Raw genomic sequence first — 22,224 nt, 5'->3', positions numbered from 1 at the left:
CCTCCCCTCTCTGCGAGCTTTTTTGATTCTTAGGGTATATTCGCCTGTTCCCACCATTATTTAAATTAGTACATCCTTCATTCTTTCCTTGAGATTATGGATCCGGGCGTCTACCCTTCCTGACCTGTTAAACTGGGGTTTTCACTTGTCTTGTAAATAATTTCCTGTTCTTACTACTCAATGATGCAAGTGTCTCTTTTAAAAGCGTGGGCAACTGGTTTGTTAGGATACTTCAATTTGTTCTTTCATATCTTTGACATTTTGCAGCTTTTTGAAAATATGTTCAAACACTTGATCTGGCATGAACCCATTTTTGGTTCATGACTCACATTTAAAATCTAGTTCTGTTTCAGTTTAGTCTGAAAGTTCACAGAGCATTTTAGGAGGTCTTTTACAAGAGGATCAAAGCTTACTCTTGACACTTCACCATTACTGTAACTCTACTTCAATGTTGCAGTTGATTCAGAAGTAGAAGGGGCTGAATGCTAAATTACTTGCCGTTTCATACACCTTCCCTTTGGCCTAACCACCAGGTTCCATCAATTTTGTAAAATGGGATTCACGGATGTCACCTGTTTAGAGACAACTACTTTCCATCAGAGGTTATTAGCAACTTATGCTTAGTTTTACAGCGTGTGACCTCTTACTATAGAGAAATTATTGTCAAGGAACTGGAATTTGAGTCTTCATTTAGAAGTCATCAACCTTACACTCAATACCAAGCTCTGCAGCTCTAGTCCTTTGTTCAGGCATTAGCTCTTAACAAGTTATTTCACTCCTTTACTAGCTAAGCCTCAAGACAATTATCTGGTTTAAAGACTTGTATTTTAGATTCTCTCTTAACTTACTTGTTGGCCAGCAACAGAGTATGCTTAACATTAAGTGCAGTGATCTCCAGGCTTTCCAAGGGTATATGCTTCAAAACTTGCTGATTTGAAAAGACCCAAAGCCCTTTGCCAAGCAACTCACAGAACTTGCTAATTCCCAATATGAAAGATCTTAACATGTGTGGCACTGTGTTTTATCACTGAAAACAATAACTAAGCCATTCCTTTCCCCTCTTTTGTAATGTAATTTGGCTATCCAACATGGTCGAACCAAGTTATGCTCATGGCAGTAATCATTAAAAGTTCAGTCTTCTGAACTGAGAATTAACTTCAGAGCACTATTACTACTAGGCTATTGTGTTGATGTACAAACTACTGATCAAAGATCTTGTCGTACAACTTCCACATGCCTCCACCGGCTTTATTGGAATGCATTATGGTCGCCTGTTCTAGTTTGCCTTTAGCCATAAAATGCACAAGAGGACCCGCTGTTATACTTCAGAATGGTGACAGCGAGTTTGTAATTACCTCTTTACTAGGGAGAGATGATTATACATCTTGAGACATCATATTAAACATACAAGAAACCTTGAAGAGAATAACCTATGCTCAGAGAATCTGAACAACCAATTAACATTTTCTAAGCAGAAATAATTAACAAAGTGATGATAGACTTGCCATGAACAAATGTTAAATATCTATAAGACTATATATCCAAGTTCAAGCTTAGGAAAAAACAGATCCAGTAAAATATACACTAGGGAACAAGACATAAAAAAGGAAAAAATACATCTAAGCAGTAAATTAGTTATCTTATATTTTGTTGAACACCAAACCTTTCTCCTCTTAATTTTCAAAATACTTCAATATTGAACAACGCCAAGTCATTTAGACAATCTGTAACCAGCAGAGGCTTCTTTCATTTCCAAACTTTGAGAATCAGCTTCTTCACTATCAACAAAGCACTCTACACCACTGCCTTCTGGCTACATCTGCACTACACACGTCAACAAACATGCATCCGTACATACATTCACGGATGTAGTTGCAGATATGACAGTGCCTGAAAGTCCTGCCACTCCATAACTTACAACTGTGGTGTGAAGATGTTTAATTTGAATGGTGGCTTAAAGGTTAAGGTGAACACGGAGAGGAAGTAGACGATGAGTCCATCTGTTTAACTAATTTTTTTTTTTTTTTTTTACTTTCACCGGCAGATTCCTGAAGTGGTATAAGTAATTAATGAAAGGATCCTCACTTCAGTAGCACCATACATACAATTCAGGAGTGACTGAATGATTATCATTTGCAATAAAACTGTAAGAAATTCAAGATCATTGATCTATTCTTTATTGTTTTAGGGTCAATGGGAATGTTCTGAGATAGGAAACATTATGATGTTTGAAGTAGTATTGCTTTTCAATTGTTTACAAATTAATACAGAGAATTTGTTGTTGTATTTGAAATGCTTCAATTGTTTGTTTGATGGCAATGCGTTCCACTATGTGCAACAGATTTTCCGCAAATGAAATTATATTTCAGAGAGTAGACTCTGAAAAGCAACTGCAATCTAAAATCCTCAGAATCAAAAGAAAACCATTTTAGAACAGGTATACTTTGAGAGTTATCGTCATTAAGAGAAATTAAATGTTGCGTGATTCTTGCTTTGAAACTATCCACACTAAAACTGATGAAGATGTCCAAGTTCTGTATTATAACTAACCCCTTTACTTCTTTAAAAGTTAGTTTACATAAAATGTTTAAGTACATGCTTGCTGTAAGCACAATATCTTATCTCGCCATGGTAAGCTGTCCAACCCGCACCCACACTCTTACCATCTGAGAGTGATTCGTAGTCATAATCATATTCATCCTCTTCCTCATCCTCCTCTTCATTATTTGCAGAAGTGTTGCTGGCACTACAACCATTACTGGCCTGGACCTGCATATTTGCTAACTGGTGAGCCTGTGGTAAAACAATCATAATTTAACTTTAGATTGCTTAGACAGTGCATTGTGATGTGGAGCAGAAACCATACAGTTATTCTTTTCAGTGACAGAAATATGAAAAACATTGTTGGGTCCAAAGAATTAGGCAAAATGTATTATATTCCTTTCCGCCATTGAGAAATGAGACACAGACACACAAGTCGGATGTATATACACCAGTATATGTTAAATTACAGTCTCATCAAGAAAATAACTTCATATTTACTTCTAATTTAAGTATTGTCTGAAGGCTTGAACTCTCCAGTTCAGCCTTTTCAGAGCCTCATTGCATCAAACAGAACATTAAAGTGCACTGCTAACTGCTAGACATCAGTATAACTCCTGGCTTACGACAAAAATTTTAACTTTCCTTTTCTGCTGTTCTTTTATATCATAATCTAATTTTCGACACTACCCTGAAAGCAGAGCATATGTGGTTACATGTTCAATACTTAGTCCAAATTCACAAATTTTCTTCAATACACTTATTTCAGGAGAATTAACACCCAGTAGAAAATTCCAACGTGCAACAAGTACAAGAAATACAATTCAATTGATTATTATTTTTAAAAACATATTGGATACATAACAATGACTTTACCAAAATGATATTCCATAATATCAACATTTCACAACAAAATACTCAGTAGACAGTGGGTATTAATTGAGTCGGGCTTTGATTCTGCAAAGATAAGGCAATTGTGAGAAGGTCCCAACATCTATGACCTAGGAGTTAATATAGGCAGAGTGGCTGGACCAAAGTAACAGGATCAAATTTCACTTAGTGTGCTAGTGAGTTTGCCAGGCCAGGCTGGGTCAATGGTGGCTGTTGTTTGCAGGTGATTATTCCCCAAAAACAAGTTTAAAAAAAGATAAAGCCAAATACTGCATATTAAAGCACTGTTTTCTAAACCAGTTGAATTAAAAACCAGGGGCTATACAGGCAGTTCTGAAAGGTTATTCATTAATACTACAATTCTCTCATGGTGTGCAATGGAAGCTTGATAATCCACAGACATGTTGGGAGTTTCTGACCTCAAGTACACCTGGTTATATGGAGGCCATTGATAACAATTTTAATTGGGGAAAACCTATCAGTGGCTTCAGAGATCGTTTGGGGTTGTAAACTTATTTTATTCCAACAAAAAAACAATTATTATCTTTGTGGAAACTAAAATTTTTATTTGGTGAATCCAATAGTATTGTCTTAACTATCATGCCATTTTCATCATGTAATCACCACTCGTTTGGCTTTCTGGCATCTGAACTCTAGAACTCCCTCCCTACTGACCTGAGACAAGAAAGTTCTGATGCTATCTTTCGTAAGTAACTTAAGACTTGTTTTTTAGGCAGTTGTAGAGGTTTTTCTCTGATGCAGGTTCTGGGGGTGGCTGCTGTTTCCATCCCAGCTTGAGGACACTCCGATTTTGTAGTAACAATGCATTTTCTAAATTATTTTATTATTACTAATGCCCGTGACACCCACAATGGCAATATGGGTCGACTCATTCCACTAGACCCCACTTTATTTTGTGGTAAGGGATGGCCAAACAGATGACAAGGGATAGGGGCCACCAGATACACATGCACATACATATAAATGTACACGCACATACAAAAAGAGTACATGCACAAGTCCATATTCAGCCCTAAAGGCTTACACTCCCTTAAGCATTAACCTGTCCCAGTCTGATCAGTTCCCCTTTTGACAATAGCTTTAAAGGCTTTTGTACTAGAAGGGAAGTGTCTTTTGCAACACCTCTTTTGCTAATCGATAACAAGAAGTGCCTCAAGATATAGCTATAGAATGTATGGGGAGGTACAAGATAATATTTTGTGATCCAGTCAAAACACGGATCATATATGGCTGCATCTCTATATCATTGGTGAGCAAGAATATTATGAAAATTAAAACAAATATGTGACCATTCAACACACAGCGTACAGTCAATTGGTCAAAACCTGCATGGCACATGCTGAGATAGTGCATAAGGGTCTGAATGGAGCATACCTTTTGTTTTAATATATCCACTGGTGTTTGATGAGCCTTAAGCTTTTTGTTTTTGAGAAGTATTTTTCCTTTTAGTTGCCATGGTGATGGAAGCATTGGATCATCAGAAAAGTCACTTTCAAATAGGAATTTAGTAACCAGCTTATCTCCAAAGACATTCTGAAAAAAGACAACAACAGAACACTCAAACGTGTACATTATGAAGAAAGACACACAAAGATATCTGCAAAAAGAGCCTTACCTTGAAAATGTCTGCCATTTTACGCTGCTGTGGCAAAGAACAGTGATTTTCTATGGATATAATGATTGGCATGTCTGAATTAATGAAAGCATTTCGATCAATGGCTTCAACAACCTCCTAGAGAAAGAAAAGGCACCCAATTGTAAGTACAATCCAAGTGAAAACATTTATTGCGCTTTCTCAACATTAATAAGGTATATGCAAAAAGCAAAATAAATATTAGTTACTGCGTAACATTTAATAGTTATCCACCCAGTGAGAATTGTTTCTCCAGAAATAACCTAGAGAATCCTGTGCATAGTTAGAAATGTAAGAACAATAGTACAAGTATTCATGACGTACGCCACATTTACACAGACTCATTCTTGACAGATTTGGACCATATTTCCACCGGTAAGGCAGTAAAACCAACATCGAGATTCCAAAGATTGGAAGGGAGCATATAGCACAAAGAAGATAACTGTGGTGCTAATCATTCAGGAGGAGATAAATGCAATGCCTGTTGACTGTGATAGAGTAAGATGAGGAGGCTGAGTCATCAGCAATATTTTCTGGTCCTCGCTTGATCTTGCACATCATCTCTGAGGAAGTTTGAAGGATTCCATCAGATGCAAGTGATAAATACTTCTCACATGCAATAGGAAAAGCAGGAGTGGCTTTCCGGGAGTTGGAATATACAGGAATTGATGGAAAAACTAGCTCTAGTATTCCCTCAATTCATATGGTGCCTCTCAAGGCAACCCCCCACGCAGTGGTGAGACACATCATAAGAGCATGAAGATAAGACCACATTATCCTTCTAATAATTAAACAGGCTACCCTTTAAAGCCATATGCCAATACAAGCCAGCCTGCCTTACATACGAGGCCATTCCTACATAAATGCCTAACATACGAGGCAACCAAAAACACAAGCATCTCAGGCAGACCATGTGTTATGAGAAGCGCTGACTCCCTGATGCTGCAACCTCCATCCTTAAAGAAAGAAAAGGCTAAAAAAACAGGCCTTCTCAGGAAATGCGGCCAGGATTTGAAAATCCATCCCCCAAGCAATCATACCACTTACAAACAAACAACAACCTCAGAATTGTAAAGTTACAATGCCCTTTATGTCTGGAGTAGGTTTCCTACATCTATCCAGTTAATAGCACAGCTTTCAATTATGCATTGCTCATTGAAGGATAAGTCTTTTATCATCGCTTATATTTAACAGTACCACCTTGCTGTCATCTGTGTGTGTGTGTTCGTAACTAGTTTTAGAGTCTGAAACCCGTTCACCATTGTCTACTTAGTTAAGACCGGATAGGTGTCAGTAGATCAAAGCAGCGCAGAAGTTTAGACCATCCAACTCTGACAACACCTTGACAGTTGCCACTCTAGTTGCTAGAAGCTGGCCCGGAACTTTCTGCTCTGAACATTCATGGATACTGGTATCAGCACTTCATTGGCTCCACTGTGTATGCCTATTCCTTAATTTACGGGAGAATCTTCTTTTCTCACTGTTTTTATATAAATTGCTGACACTACCACCTTCCAGTCATTATCTGTATGGAGGTTAGGAAGACAAAAAACAGGCCCTTGAAAAGGCAGTTTTTATTGATTTCATAGTTCGTTTTCAAGTCTGATTTCTCCTTACAATTGTTCATTTCAGAGGCAACACCAAGAACCATATTCCACATTGTGCCCAGAATATGCAAAAAGCGTGTCCACCTGGTTTGGGTGTCCCAGGTCACAATGGGATTACAAAAGAGACCACAGACTCTTCTGCAGCCATTTCTGTAATGTAGATAGCATTGGAAAATATGTAGCGCCAGTGCGATCTTCAGAGGGCCTTTCCTCATTTGCATGGGGCATGGCCCCGTGCAAATGAGGGCATTACTTTGCCTCTGCATCCGTGCTGTATTATAGTCACAGGTGCAGATGCAAACAGACCCCTAGGAGGAGCACTCACATTGCACCACAAAAAGATGGTACACCATCAGTGAGCCTCTTGAATGCAGCCATCTGGTGGGGGAAACGAGGGTCCTATGGACTCCCCCAGACATCAACCTACTAGCAGGTGCACTCACTCACTGCACCTACCTGCAAGAGGATCTTTCTACCCTCTTCAAAGTGCCACCTACAGTGTGAAACACGGAGCAGCTTTGAAGTAGCTGCTCCGCATTTCACTGTATGCAATGCCCCAAGAGCAGGCATGGGTTCATGGCTGCCCTAAGGGCAGTGCATTCATTGTAATAGGGAGCACTGACCCGGTTTGTGTCCAGTGCACCTGTTTAAAGGTGTACCGTGGTACTAACAGGGACAGTACTCCCATATTATAATACTCTGGCTTGACACTTATTGGCCAGCTGAGCTAGGGGCCCCACCGTTAAAGCTCGGGAAGAGTCTTGGGTGAGGTCTGACAGCCCAGCCAGCGATCTCTGTTGGGCCACGTCTCTGCCATTGTGTTGGCTAGTACTTATCATATTAAAGTGTGCTTCCCTGTTTATAATTAAATGGCAAGCGCATGGACATCACTGCCTTAATAGGACTGGGTCTAGACTATGCCTTTACCCTTTATGTGGATTTACCTGAACTCCTGCTCTACAAATTAAAAGTTTACAGTAGCTCGGCTAATATCAGATGTTCCTTGCTTTGCTTGTGTCACTCCCGTTATTCAGAATCTATGCTGGTTTGTTTTCAAACAGCTGATGTAATTTAGGACCCTGTCTCTGGCTCTCTTAGGCGATCTCCAGCTTTCATTTAAAGTTGTCTCCAAAGCTACCACCCTAGGAGGTCTCTCTGCTTCTATTTGGATAACTTACTGATTGTTACAAGGTTCTGCAAGCTCAAGGCCGGTGGTGGTTTTTGTTTTGTGACCTGTGCAGCAAACCTTTTCATCTCTGCATGTCTTAAAGTCCTCACCATGATCTTAAAACCTGTTTTTCTGCTCAAGCTTTCTTTTCTTTTCCTTGAATTCACTTTCCGCCTCTTTCTTTGCTAGATTTTCTACTTCACTTAATCACCAGGAGACCGTTGCTGATTGTGCGCTCAATAAATGAAATAACATGCCATTCTCATCCTAGCATAGATCAATGTATCCACTTTTACATTTGCACAGTGCTCCGATACCTCATTGGTCTTGTGTGAGCTTTACAAAAATCCTTATATAAATTAATCATTTTACCTCCCTTAACACCTACGATGCTGATAGAGACAGCTGCAGGCGAGATGAAATCTTTCAGAATAGAGAATATCTCTTTGGTGCTTGGTGTTCTGGATATGTTGGTAGTAGCATCTTGGTGCGGATATGAAGGTGTTCTTGTCCGCAATGTCCTGGCTCATTCTCCATCTGTGCTCCATTTGTTTGAAATGGCAATCTGTTACCTTGAGTTCCTTTGTGTACCAACTGGCCTGAGGTTTGTATCATTTGTTGTGCTTGATGGAGGCCAGAATTTTGGCGCTGGTGGTGATCCAGTTATTAAAGTTGTTAAAGGATTAAGGCAGGCTGCTGGTGAGCTTAGGTCAGTGTGCAGAGAGAGTGGTCCACTCCACTTGTGGCAGGCAAGTCTGGTGGTGGTACGTCTGTGTTGGTGCCAGACAGGAATGCTGAATAGGATGAATGTGTGGTCTGTCCAGGAAATCAATGTGGGCTTGTAGACTGAGATGTCAAAGGTCGTGAAGATCAGGTCCAGAAGGAGTCCAGCTGTGTGGGTCCCTTTGCACGTTGGGTATGGCCAAGGTTTCTGTGGTTTTCTAGTAAAGTTATAGAGTTCAGGTTGGCACAGTCTTCCAGGTCGAAGTTCAGGTCTCCGAGGAAGATGTAGGCACTGGAGTTAAGGTTAACTGTAGTGATGATCCCCATGAAGGAGTTGGTGAAGTCGTTTTGAGGCCCTGGTGGTCTGTAGACAGAAGTTCCACTGAGGGATAAGGTGGCTGTGATGTGTTCAGATCATGTTCAGATGTTACATGTTTCTAGTGAGTGTGTTCCTGGAGATGGTGCAGTTGAGGGTGTCCCTGAAGATGATGGTGTGTCTGCCTATGGATTTGTGTCTTGCAAGGCAAACTTGTAGCGGGTGTGGATGGAGATGAAATGTCAAGAATTAAAAGTGTGGATACACTTTCTTGGACTATTATATCCAGCAGTCCAACTGAGACTTGACATTTAACACCAGTATTCCACATCAGATAAACACAAAATTGACAATGAGAACAACCAGTTTTTTTACACTCAAATTAAGACAATACATAGGCTCAGTTCTTAGATGTCTTGCCCTTATAGGTTCTGGATTTTTTCAGTTGAACAGAACATGAAAAAATAGAGGTTGAGCTAACACAAGGGAAAGCCATCCCCGGGGAGTCGTGAGTTCTCCTATTCCTCCTCTGCATGTACGAAACTGCAACTGAACATGCTGGTAACTGTGAGGAGACTGGTGTGCCTCACAAAGGTTGTTTACTTGCTGAGTAGCTCATGTACTAATATCAAATAGGAATAATTAAAGAAGAAAAAAATGGAGAGGGGGTGGGGCAAAGGATCGACTAGAAGGGAATGTATTTGGCATGATGAAGCTCACTTAGGAGAGGTTGACCTGTACTGAAGCTTCATAGAACTTCTCCTTGTCTGCTTCACTGACTGGTCACTCTATATTTGTTCCTATTCCCAACAGGTGATTCCATATACAGCTATAGGAGTTTTGCAACACACATTTGAGTGCTAAGGAGAGTGGTCAGGCCCTGCCCTACAGAAGTGTGCAAGCTTTTTGCCTGAATCTTATCTTCAGCTTGAAGAAACACCAAACCTGTGATTAATGAGCAGGCTGGAAGCTGCTGCCCTGTAAACCGTGGGGATGTTCTTTTCAATTTGTCCACCAAATGCAGAGCTTGCCAGAAATTGCTGGGGAAGCACTTTTGCCAAAGGAAAAGTGAATCTGTCTGAATTAAGTAGTGTTAAACAAGGACATGTGATAAGCTACTGGGCTGTCTTTAATTAAAGCCAAATTGTTATCATGTGAATTTACATAAATAGGAAAGAAATTAGATTATAGTAAGGAACTGACAAATTTGTCCAGTGTGAAATGAATCTGGTAACCAAAAGCGTGTAGTTTTCCTCAACATGTGCAATTTGTACCATTTGGTGGGGCGCTTTATAGATCCTGAAGACACTTTTAGACTAGAGCCATGCTCACAACATATTTGGTATTCCTTCAAGGAGTCAAGGTGATTTTTCAGACCAGCTCTCTTCCTTCACTTTCAACATGTGCCCAGCGGCTTAGCATCCTCACCCAATTTCAGGCTTCGGAGTATAAAGATGTCTCTCACATAAACCTACACCAGCATCATACCCACTCCTCACAACCTCATCTCCAACTTTATTGGTCGCAAGCACAATTCTGCACCAAATTAAACTTTATCTGCATCAACTTGTGTACCAACCAGTGCTAAAACTTTGGGGAGAAAGAGTACTACAGTTGGGGCTATGACATCTGGAACTGTTAATTTGGGAACTTTCTCCTCTTCACTCACTTATACTGGTCAACCGTTGGTAAATATATTTTATTCACAAAGTCAACTTGTACCATTTTTCTAGTGTACTGTGCATTAATGTTCATTTGATGTGCACATTCCTTTGCTAGTATTCATTTATTTATACTTTATAAAATACTTGTGCTGAAAAATGCAAAGGCTTGTGCTATCTGACCTACTGCACAGCTGTACTTCCTACATCCTAGTTCTAAAGTCTACTATAATGCATTTATGGTCAAACTTGCAGGGCAGGGATAATTTGGAAACTAAGACATACTTAAGATAGTAAAATAACTCTATAGAGAGCGCACAGTGCACAAACGTTATTAATCTACCTTTGGCCCCTCACAATACAACAATACTAAATGTGATAGGACAGTGTCCTGCTTAAGACGTTTCCCATACAGAAGGGACCATCTGTACATTCATCTTTTCACCCAATAAGAGGACTTTTCACAACTGATTTAGATACAAAGTAAACCACCTTTTGTTCAGCATGCATCTGCTGAAGATAATTTTGAACAGAATACCCAGCTTTCTGAACGCATAATGGAAAGAAGATGAGTAAGTGATCTCCAAGTCTTGAGGTGTTGAAGAAGGACTTGGAGTTGGGAATGAGTCACAGTATTTGCACTTTAAAGCTTGCCATTGTACTATAAGGCAGAAAATAAAAAGAAGGTAAAAGGATTTGGAAATCAAAAAAATCCAAGCCTGAGGAAAAATCCTAAAATGTAACGGACAAAGGCCCTAATGTAGTATGAAATGGCACTGCTGGATAGGTTCAAGAGGTCAGCAGTTAGTGGAAACAAGAAGCAGAGTAAGGCACACTAGAGTAAGAAAGAGGGAGAAAGAAACATAAGAGAGAAAGATAGGGAGAGAAACATAAGAGAGAAAGTGGGAGGCAGAAGAAAGGAAAAGAGAGAGAAAGAAGAGGCACAAGAGAGAAAAGAAAGAACGCTGGATAGAACGGGGATACATGCACAGGCCGCTTCTCCTCTGATATCCTGTCACCATCCAATCAAAAGTGTGACAGATTTAATTACCTGTCACTTGTATTTATACTCCCTTATCACTGTACCATTTTTACAGACATATTGTGAAAAATGCACTCCTTCGGTGCTACTCATAAGTTAGTGGTACACTTTTCAACTTTTTCAAAATTCAGAAAAATGCTAGGAGTTCCTTTTAACATTCAGAACTGCTCACAGCATATTTTCACACAGGGTGTATACAATTCAGCCATTCCTGATTCTGCAATTTTGGGATTTGATGCTTCCCTCACAAATTAGGTTTGTATGCACTTTAAATTGTACCCTTGGGCTCAAAACCCTGTAAATCAAGCACAGTGTGTCCTAACTATGCTGCTCCTGACATTCTTCTGCACTGTTACATTTTATAAACCAGCTGTTGGATTCTCTCTTCCATATTTTCAAACAGAAGCGGGAAGGGAAAATAGAATAATCTGAGAACAAGCACAAGAAGGTGATGTACTACAAATAACCTATTAATATTGACACATAAAAAATAAAATATCTTCCGGCCTGTGAAAAACAGAAGAAAATAAATTATTCATAGCAACTTTCATTTAACAGTAACATTTTTTTTTTTTTTAAAGCACTGAGGAAGCTAACAGCCTTCTAATGTCCAATATTGTTGTCCTCATTTTTACACTGTCCAACATACCTTAAAGGGAATCTTGGTTGTGAGGGTATGCCCATGATATATGATAGGCATGCCATCGTCACCATCCCAGCAGTCTAACTCCACGCTCCTACAGCCTTGTAATAGTACCTGTAACAGAAATAACAGCTTCAATTCCTATGGAGAACCAAGTGAAACATCAGGGCCATGATGATCCATTGAACAAAATACATTTACGCATACACAAAAAGAGAAATCATTTTAAACTTTCTGAATTTGTACCAGTAAACACTTTAAATGGGATTATGTACATAATCTTTGGGAAAATGTTTAAACGCCTAATATTTAGGAAGAGCGCCCTTGGCACATTCAATAAATCCTCAAAAGAAGTAGTTAAGGCACTGTTGAATTCTTTGAACCCAAAATGGCCCTGATTATAACAAACGAGGTCACCAACTTAGTGAGGTAGGAAACACAACAAATGCTTCTTCACTGTACTTATAATTTGGAAATATTAAGTGAACACTTCCCGTTAGAGAGAATAAATTAAATTAACACAGCCAGGCACTGAAGACACCACACACCCCAGATGCACAACATGACAATTTGATTATATTGTACTTAGTCTGCTGATTTTTAAAACACTGCACACCACAAGAATAGTTGAATCAGAGTGATATCAAGAGAGGGAGCCAGGAACCTGTATAGGTGGGTAATTTAAATGGTAGGAATAGATGGGAGCTTCAAAGCAAGCTAGAAGTCAAAAGTACTTTGAAAGATTGTGGTCTAAAAGCGTCTGACTACTAGTTCAATATCCTGCAGTACATTTGTATCTTTTAAGCTGCAAGACATCAGGATACTTTTGTATTAACCCTAATGAAGGTAATGTGTTACCTAAAGCAGTACAACATTCACCTTCAGCAAAGGTCAAATCCCTACAACTTCACCTAAAGAACACTCTAATAACCACCAGACTTTCTTTCCAACCACAACCGTGGGATCTTTCTATACACAAGCATATTAATGATCACATGACTTCAGTACTGGAAGATACAAGCAGCAACTGGTCTTACCATGCTAAGGCAATGCAAGAGAGATCACTGAACACTACCCACGTATTTTATGGATCAAATCTGTTTATTAAATTTTCAATTATAGAACATCGCACATGCACTACATCACAGTATTGCCAAAAGGCACGTAATTAGCTTACTCAATGCGAAACAATAGAAAAGAAGAAGATGAAATAGTTAACACAACTATGTTTCCCCACTGCTGGTTGACAATACATTAATCAAACAATCTCAGGCTCTATTACCATATAGTTCTAGTCCAGAATAAACATCCCCTTGTAGGTGCACTCCCCGGTATTCAATTCAGATTCAGAACCCTCAGATAAGTTGGACATGTCAGCTCTGAAAACTCCTCGGATAGAATACGTAAGAACGGTTGCCAAAGTTCCCTAAAGTCCCTACTCCGCTGCTGTGAAGTCAGGGTGAGCTTTTCCATAGCGAGGATAAACCAGAGCTTGTGCAGCCAAGAGACTGTTGTCTGGATCCGCTCTGTCCCCCACACTGATAGCAACAGCTGTACTGCAGCCCCTTCAAAGATCTTAGGGGAAAAGTGAGAGGGTTGGGGAGGCCCAGCAAGGTATACGCAGGAAATCTAGGGATCTGAGTGTCAAAGGCCATGTCCACAGTGTCTAATATGTCCTTCCAGTACCGATGTAGTTTGGGACAATGCCATAGTAAATGCACAAGCGAGCCCCCACCCCAACACCTCCTCCAGCAAAGACTAGATTTGTCATGATCCCAAGCATAGATCCTGTTTGGGGTGTAATACCAGGAGGAGCCTACTTTATAGGCTGTCTCCGTACCTGCTGAGTTATAAGCTGTGTGGTGCGCCCTATAAAAGACACTCTCCCACTCATCTTCCGATAGCTCCCTCTCTAGTTCCTTCTCCATCTCAATTGACCCTTAGTCTTGGTTGAACGGGCCTCCCCCCGCAAGAGGACATAAAGCTCAGAAACCACACGCTTATCACCCTTTTTCATTAGAATCCATTTTTCAAACTGGATTAACGGCCTATCTATTAATATCCTATTGGCTGGAAGCAGAGCCCAGTGTCTTATTTGATAGTAAATCATCCTGTCAGCCTCGGTTAGGCCATATTGCTCCCTCAGCTGGTCGAAGGGGATAACCCCCTGCTCATCAAATAAGTATCCCACCCTCTTGCAGCCCCCCTCGTACCACCGACGCAGTGCTTCAGGCTGTAGGCCCGGGCCAAAATCGGGGTTCGCGCCCAGTGGAGTCATTGGGGAAGGGAAGGTCGTCAAACCCACCCTGCCGGCCACCCAATCCCACACTCTCATCGTAACCTCCGTAACCGGTGATATATACAACTCCTGCGCCCTGTGACGGCGCCTAAGCCAGGGTTCCTTCCATATGTGAGAGCCAGCCACTGCCTGGTCCATGAAACACCAATGCTTCTCAGAAGAAGGTCGGCTCCATTCCAAAAGGAAACGCAACTGTGCTGCCTGAAAGTATCGAAGGAGGCAGGGGACCGCCAGTCCCCCCTCCCCCTTAGGACGATACAGGACCTGCCGTGATATCCGCGCCGCCCTCCCTACCCATATAAATCTTAAAACCACCGTTTGGAGGGTCGCTATTGTTCGCGGGGGTTCCAGCAGGAGCACCTGGAACAGATAAAGTATACGTGGTAGGATGGTCATCTTCACCGCCGCAACCCTGCCCAGCCAGGACAATTTATGCCTCCCCATGACTCTAAGTCGCGCTGCACCTCTCGAGTTAATTTCGAATAGTTCAACTTCGCTGTACGGGCGACTGTGGAGCCCAGCTCAATCCCCAGGTATGGGAGCCCCGAGGAGGACCATGTAAAGTGGAAACGGGCCTTCAGGTCCCTTTCATGCTCCGCACTGCTAAACTTGCCCAGAGCCTGCGATTTCAGCATGTTCATTCAGAACCCCCGAAACCTGCCCAGATTCCTCTATAACACCCATTAGCGCCGGTAGTGAGATCATGGGCTCCGCCAAAGTAAGGATAACGTCGTCCGCATATAGCGAAATGAGATGTTCATCCCCCTGAACTTCACACCCGTGATCTGAGGGTTGTCCCGCAGTAATTGGCTCCATGTAAAGCGCGAACAGGAGGGGCGAAAGCGGACACCCCTGCCTGGTACCTCTTTGGACGGCGAATGGCAAAGAGAGAGTCCCATTAACCCGGACCGCCGCCCGAGGCTCTTGATAAATGCATCGAATCCATGCCATGAAGCCTGAACCCAGTCCAAAGCGTTCAAGCACCTTGAACCGGTATGGCCAGTAAACCCTATTGAAGGCCTTTTCAGCATCAATAGACAGGAAGAGCGCCGCCCTACGGGAACGTTTGGTTTTATCCAAGAGGTGGCGCAGTCGCTTGGTATTATCGCTACACTGTCTATGCGGTAAAACAAGCCCCGGCATATAATAGTTGAGACGGTGTGCCAAGATGCCGGTGAACAGTTTGGCATCGATATTCAGGAGGGAGATCGGCCTGTACGAGGCGCAATCCTCGGGGTCCTTCCCCGGTTTCGGGATAACAACAATAGTAGCGTCTAACATACTAGGCGAAAGCACACCCGTTTGATGAAAGGAGTTAAAAAGTCGCACAAGAACAGAAACAAGTTCCACACAGAAGGATTTATAAAAAAGCGCAGAGAAACCATCGGGCCAGGTGACTTCCCGGTCTGCAGCCGAGCAATCGCAGATATAACCTCCTGTGCCCTTATAGGTTGGTCTAACGAGGCTGATTCTGTCACAGACAAAGGAGTGATTGCTATGTCCTATAAGAAGGATTCTGGGGTTAAGTCACCGGGCTTCTCAGCCCTGTACAGATTTCGATAGAATTCCGCAAAAGCCTGTGCTATTTGGTCGCTCGTGCGCGCCTCTGCCACAGAGGGGGAGCGTACCATTTTTATCATTGACGCTGCACGCTGCGCTCTCAACCTATGCGCCAGTAGCTTCCCGCACTTGTTACTTCCTACATAATACTTTTGTTTGAGGCGGACTACCACATACTCTGCCCTGTCCCAATCCAACCTCCACAGCTGCTTTCGCACCTTCTCGAGCTCTCGCCATAGTCTAGGAGCATTGGTGTGTTTATGTGAGCGCTCTAACACCCTCACTCGCTGCTCCAAGTCCCCCCTGAGTCGAGTCCTTGCCTTATTGTCCCTAGAAGAAAGGGACGGTCTCCAGGGCCCTCAGCGCGCCCAACTCGATGTACCCGCTCTTCCTGTCTATTGATGCTGAAAAGGCCTTCAATAGGGTTTACTGGCCATACCGGTTCAAGGTGCTTGAACGCTTTGGACTGGGTTCAGCCCGTGGCGCTCTCCAGCTGTTAAGGGGCCCAGGGTGAGCCTCTAGGCCCTCAATCCCTCGGCGCCTCACTTAGAAGGGCCGCCGAGGGAAAGGCCCGCTCCGCGGCCCTGCCCCGACCGCAGCCGAGTGGCTCAAACACCCGGGGGAGCCTCACAATGCGGGGAAAGCCTCCAGGCTTCCCCCAAACGGGCCGCAAGGCACTTTTCCCGGGTCGAGGCAGCGGAGCACTAGCCGGAACGTCTTAGCACTCCGCCATCTTGGACACGCCCCCCTACCCACGTATTTTAAAGGAATGTCACTACTGTACTATAATCATACCTACGATTCAGCACTGGTTGAGTACTGCTGAGCATCGCAGACTACTGGACGTCTAACAAGAAAAGACAATGATGCAATAACATTATGGAATGTCGGAGCATGGCCAATGACTGAAGATGGCGGACGCATCCCTTCAGAGCTCCCGCCGGGTGCTTGAGAATCTAGCATCCAGCATCATCCAGGTCCAACAGGCACTTGCAACCCTTCCCCCTGTGAGGGGAACTGCTCCTCTCACTTTGGATCAGTCCTCAACCTTTTTCCTGCCTGCACTGGAGGACTAGCAGCGATCAACACCCTGCACGAGTGCGTGGCTACCAGCCCGACATTGCCCTAAAGCAAAGCAGGGTACCTGTTTCTCCTCCCTTCATTGTCTACTGTGGTCGGAGCCAGAGGTGGACCTAGGGATGCTGTGACAGTGGGATCCCTCTCTGCTTGCTCTCCACGTCACCCTAAGCTCCTTGTGCACAGAAGGGGCCTCCAGACACAGAGACAAGGTTGCGGTGAGTGGCAATGCTCATGAGTGGAATTCCACAGTTCCTGCATAGGTGAGACCAGCCAAAGCGACAATGAGCAGGGGCTCTCCCTGCCTGTCCCCTGCACTGCCCTGACCACATTGTGCACTCAGCGGGGCCTCTGGAGGACGAAACACGGTTGCTGCATTCACTCAACCCAAAGTTTCTACTGTGTAGTCCTCCACCGCATACGGCCCACAATTGATGCCTGCTTGTGCCTTCCCAGGCAAGCCCTCGACCTTCAGTACTACGGAGCTGGGCAGTCCCCCTTCCTTGCCTTAGCATAACCCTGTACACTAAATACTTGGATTTCTACTAGAAATTGCAGTATCTCCATCTTTCCTCCTTGTTGGGCTGCAGAGCAGAATCATTGTCACCAGTATTTTGTCTTACATCGGGGCCTGTGGCAAGCAATGCTTGTGGAACCTGTGGTGCCCAACGCCTCCCACAGAGGAGGACTTTGAATTTCAGCAGTGCTTATTGATCCGTGCTTTGCCAACTGTGTTGCCAACATCAGGGATTAATGTAGGTCTACAACTAGCTCTAACCTTGCTGGCTTTGTGACTCATAAAAAGACCTGCATAAAAAGGCACATCATCTTTCTTTGCCCTGGATCCATTCTGTTATAATGTCTAAAACAATCACAAAGTGATTATGTGCGATTCAGGCCTTACCCACTTTCTTATCACTCTCACACACTGAGACTAGTTGCGAGGTGCCCTCTGCATCACGGCCCAATACCATTCATGGGCGCACTAAGTCCACAAAGATGTCGACTCTGCAGAGTCTTAGGATGTCACAGCATAACCACTCTGACAGCACCTCGACTCATACACAAGAGGAATGCTTTCCACAGATGATCCTCAATCCCCCACCTGACAAACTAGACGTCACTTTGCAAGAAATCTGTGACTCCAGTGCCACTATCAAGCACAGTGTTTACACACTGGCGACAGATCTCTGCCTCCTCCATGATGATCACCCCAAACTCTCGGACAGGATCAAGTCTACTGAAACACCACTGTCAACTTTGACTCCCCAGCAGGCCTCTCAATCTGCCACAATTGCAGATCTCCAGAAACAGCTCACAGTCTTGCAGGATAGAGCAGAGGACGCCAAAGGCTGCACACACCACAATAATATCCGCATTGTGGGCTAGCATGAAGGCACGGAGTGGTCCAACCCAACATTGTTTATTAAAGAAGGGCTCCGAGCAGCGGTGGCACCGAAGGGACTTTTCCGCCTCCTTCACTGTGGAACAGGCGCTTAGAGTACCGACACCACACTGCCCCCCAACTGGGGGCACCACACCAGCTTACTGTTGAATACATTCTTAATTTCAGAGACCGTGATGTCCTGTTGCTGAAGGCCAGGGAGAGCGCGCCCATTGTTCTGGACAGTGCCACTGTGTCTCTTCCCAGACTACTCACTGGAAGTTGAGCGCCGTGAAGCTTCCTTCCTGGCAGCCAAGAAACAACTGTGGACTGAGGGGCTCCTCTATGCACTGATGTTCCTGGTGCACTTGAGTGAGATTCATCATCAACACACTTTGCTCTTTGATACCCCGGACATGGTGTGGGACTGGTTGGAACAATATTACCCTAATGCATGCCGCCCTTCATTGGAACCGGCATTCAAGCTCCCCCCACCAATGTAGCATTGTCCCAGATTCCCCAGACAAATGGCTTCTCAAGCGGCCCCCTCTTCTAAACAGGCCCTTAAGGGCAGATTGGCCGTGATAGAAATTGTATCCTCCATCTGAACACAACAGCTGCTGCGCTCCTCTAGCTCCTCTGCAAGTGCATGGCTCTTTTTCCCTCTGTAAGACCATAAACAGCTGACCATGTGATTTACCTATATGGCCGCTGGGGCCACCATCTTGGTTTCTCTGAAGACTTGTCAGACGTCATTGGCGGAACGCCCCTTCCCCATGGCCTACCTGACTCCCCCCCACCTAATCCCTCTTTCTTTCCTCCCACCTCTCCTTCCTCCTTTTTGCTATGCACAAGTGAGCATTATTGGCCGGGGTGCAAATGTTATTCATAGTTTCCTTCTCTCCTCCTGGACATGCCTCTTCTATTGTTTATTGCAGTGCTTGCCATATTTGTGGTTCAACTACATGATACTCTCGAAGGCACCCATGCGAGGGATCTGCACTTTCACACGCTTGTCATGTCTTGCACCATTGTTGGCTTCTCCCCAAAGCAGGCTGCAAAATGCATTATTTTGTGATAGTGGCTTTGATGTTTGTTAGATTTCGGTCGAACAATTGTTTTTCACTGGACCTACTACTGGGGACCTACTATTCTTTTTTGCTATTAACTGTGCTCAAATATCTCTGTAGTACTGTCTATCATGTGTGGGATCACCCCTTTTTCTCTAGCACCTTGTCATTTGCATGTCATCTGTTAGACAACATAACAAGATACTGACCTGGGATGTCAGAGGTGTGTGGTCTGTCCACAAACACCACAGAATTTTAGCACAGCTTCATCGCCACAAGGCAAATATAGTTGGCTTGCAGGAAACCCATTTCTCTCCCCCCGAGCACTTAAATTTCTGACAAAATGAGGAGGACAATTATTTGCTACTACATATTCAGCATTAGCCCGTGGGGCAGCTATTTGGTTGCGGGCCGGGGTCCCATTTGAAGCGAGTGACACAAAAATTGACTAAGAGAGCCTTTATGTGTTTGTCAGTGGGTGGTGGATGGCGAATTGGTAGTGCTGAGTAGTGTCTACGCTCCTAATACTGATAAGGATGTTTTCTTGCAGCGTTTGTCTTCAGTACTGGCTGAGTGGTCCCACCTTCTGTGGATTATAGGGGGTGATTTAAATGCGGTGTTGGAAATAAACCTTGACTGTTCTCATCCACCAATACCGAGTGCTGGCTCTGTCAAACAGGCTAGGGTTGTATCTAATTGGGTGTCGAACTGGCCCCTAGTTGATATGAAGAGGACCCACAATATAAGTATGCACAAATACTCCTTCTATTCCCCCGCATGGCCTACATGCACACTTGGATTGTATCCTTTGCCCCTCAGCATTGTTGGAGATAATCAGGCAAGCAACTGCTTTGTGTAAAACACTCTCAGACCACAACCCTCTTGATTTGGAGATGGCATGGGTCAGGTCCCATCCCCTATTCCGATGTGGCACATGCAACCACTTCTTGAAGATATAGACACCACCATGGAGACGTATTTTGCCTATAAAGGAGTCACCGCGTCCTCACAGTTTATAGATTGGGAGGCATTTAAGGTAGTGATTAGCTACAGCCACTGGGGCCAGACAATCAGTTTTGCGTGACCTACAACATATTGAAGCGCAGCTAGGGTTCCTTGAACATGCAGCTGTACATGATTCCACACAATTAGGCGCCTTACAAGACACCAGAATTCAACACGTGGTGCTCCTAGGACCACTGAGGATTCTAGATCATGCAACATAGTTACAGAAACTTCACTCTGAGGGTGATAGATCGGATACTTTACTGGCCTGTAGGATACAACCACCGCTGTCCCCGATGCTGGTCCTTTCATTACCGTCACCTTCCAACATGCACTGCACTACCAGGTTTGAAATCAGTGAGGCCTTCCGCACATACTACTCTAGGCTATGTGAGGCCCGCGCTTCCCAGACCTCTGAGAACATGGATGCCTTCCTGGGGGACCTGAGGCTTCCACAGGTCTTGACTGTGAACAGAACAGAGTTGGGTGCCCCAGTAACACCAGGCGAATTGCACCAGGCGATCGGACATATAGCACGGAATTAAAGCTGGGAATCAGTGGCTTACCCATTTAATTTTATTCAACGTTCACTTCCTCAGTTAGTTCCACGACTGGAGAAACTTTTCAATGCTTCTCTTGAAGTGCGCTCATTACCACCTACCAGCTGCCAGGCTCTGGTCACCTGTTTACTTAAACCTGGTTGCGTCCGGAATATGTCTCTTCTTCTAGGCCCCTTTTCCTTTTGACCTCGGACTACAAAATATTGAGTACAGTGCTTCCCCTACTCCTTGAGTTGATTCATACTGATCAGTGCAGTTTCATTTTGCACAGTAGCACCTTAAATATATGGTGATTATACCAGGTAATGGAGATAGCTCAGTGACACCACCCAGAAGCAAACTTCCTTTCTTTAGACCTTCAAAAGGCATTTGACTCCCTGGGATAGGATTATATGTTCTCAACACTGCTCAAATTTAGCAATCCTCACGCCTTTATCAGGTAGCTAATCTACTCTATACTAATCCCACAATGAGGGCCAAAACTGGGACCCAAACATAACCAAAATATCTGAGCTCCTGGGTAACCAAACATGGTTGCCCATTGTCATTCCTGCTGTCTATCCAGGCTATGGAAACCCTGGCGCAAAAAACTTAGACAGGAGGCTGGGGCATCATGCGGTCTCAATATATGCGGCAACATGATGGATCTCACACCTATCTTCACTACCCTTACGTTTTTTGGGTGCCCAGTCTGGCCTCTAGGTCAACATCTAAATCACAGGCATTTTCGTTCCAGAACACTGTCTCACTACACACTGTCACTAAGCCCGCAGGCTATACCAACTGCACATCACACCTTTCATTACCTGGGCATCCAGGTTTACAGATCTCCTACGGATTTGTTGAACAAGAACTTACTGAAAACTATCATGTCACTAAAATTTCAGGTGAAATTCTGGGTTTTACAGTGCCCCTCTCGGTGGCAGGTCGACTAGTGTTATTTAAAATGGTGATGTTGCCCAGGCTATGGTAATATTTTGTGAAACTACCAGTTGTTATCCCAGCAACCCTTTACACTCCCTG

The 22,224-nt window shown here is 43.7% G+C and overlaps 1 protein-coding gene across 4 annotated transcripts in view; it reads right to left on the bottom strand.

Annotated features, from left to right (window-relative positions):
• PLCE1 (phospholipase C epsilon 1) overlaps nt 1-22,224 on the bottom strand; it is an 848,028-nt gene that overhangs the window by 284,085 nt on the left and 541,719 nt on the right. For all 4 annotated transcript variants that reach the window (XM_069239847.1, XM_069239849.1, XM_069239848.1 and 1 more), the window contains 4 exons: nt 12,253-12,360; nt 5,069-5,185; nt 4,828-4,986; nt 2,664-2,793 (listed from right to left, as the gene is read on the bottom strand). In XM_069239847.1, coding sequence (XP_069095948.1) covers nt 2,664-2,793; nt 4,828-4,986; nt 5,069-5,185; nt 12,253-12,360 — 514 coding nt within the window. The remainder of the gene's footprint in view (nt 1-2,663; nt 2,794-4,827; nt 4,987-5,068; nt 5,186-12,252; nt 12,361-22,224) is intronic.

The sequence above is a fragment of the Pleurodeles waltl genome, chromosome 6 (assembly GCF_031143425.1).
Source record: "Pleurodeles waltl isolate 20211129_DDA chromosome 6, aPleWal1.hap1.20221129, whole genome shotgun sequence".
NCBI lineage: Eukaryota > Metazoa > Chordata > Amphibia > Caudata > Salamandridae > Pleurodeles > Pleurodeles waltl.
This window is presented reverse-complemented; position numbering and strand designations above follow the sequence as displayed.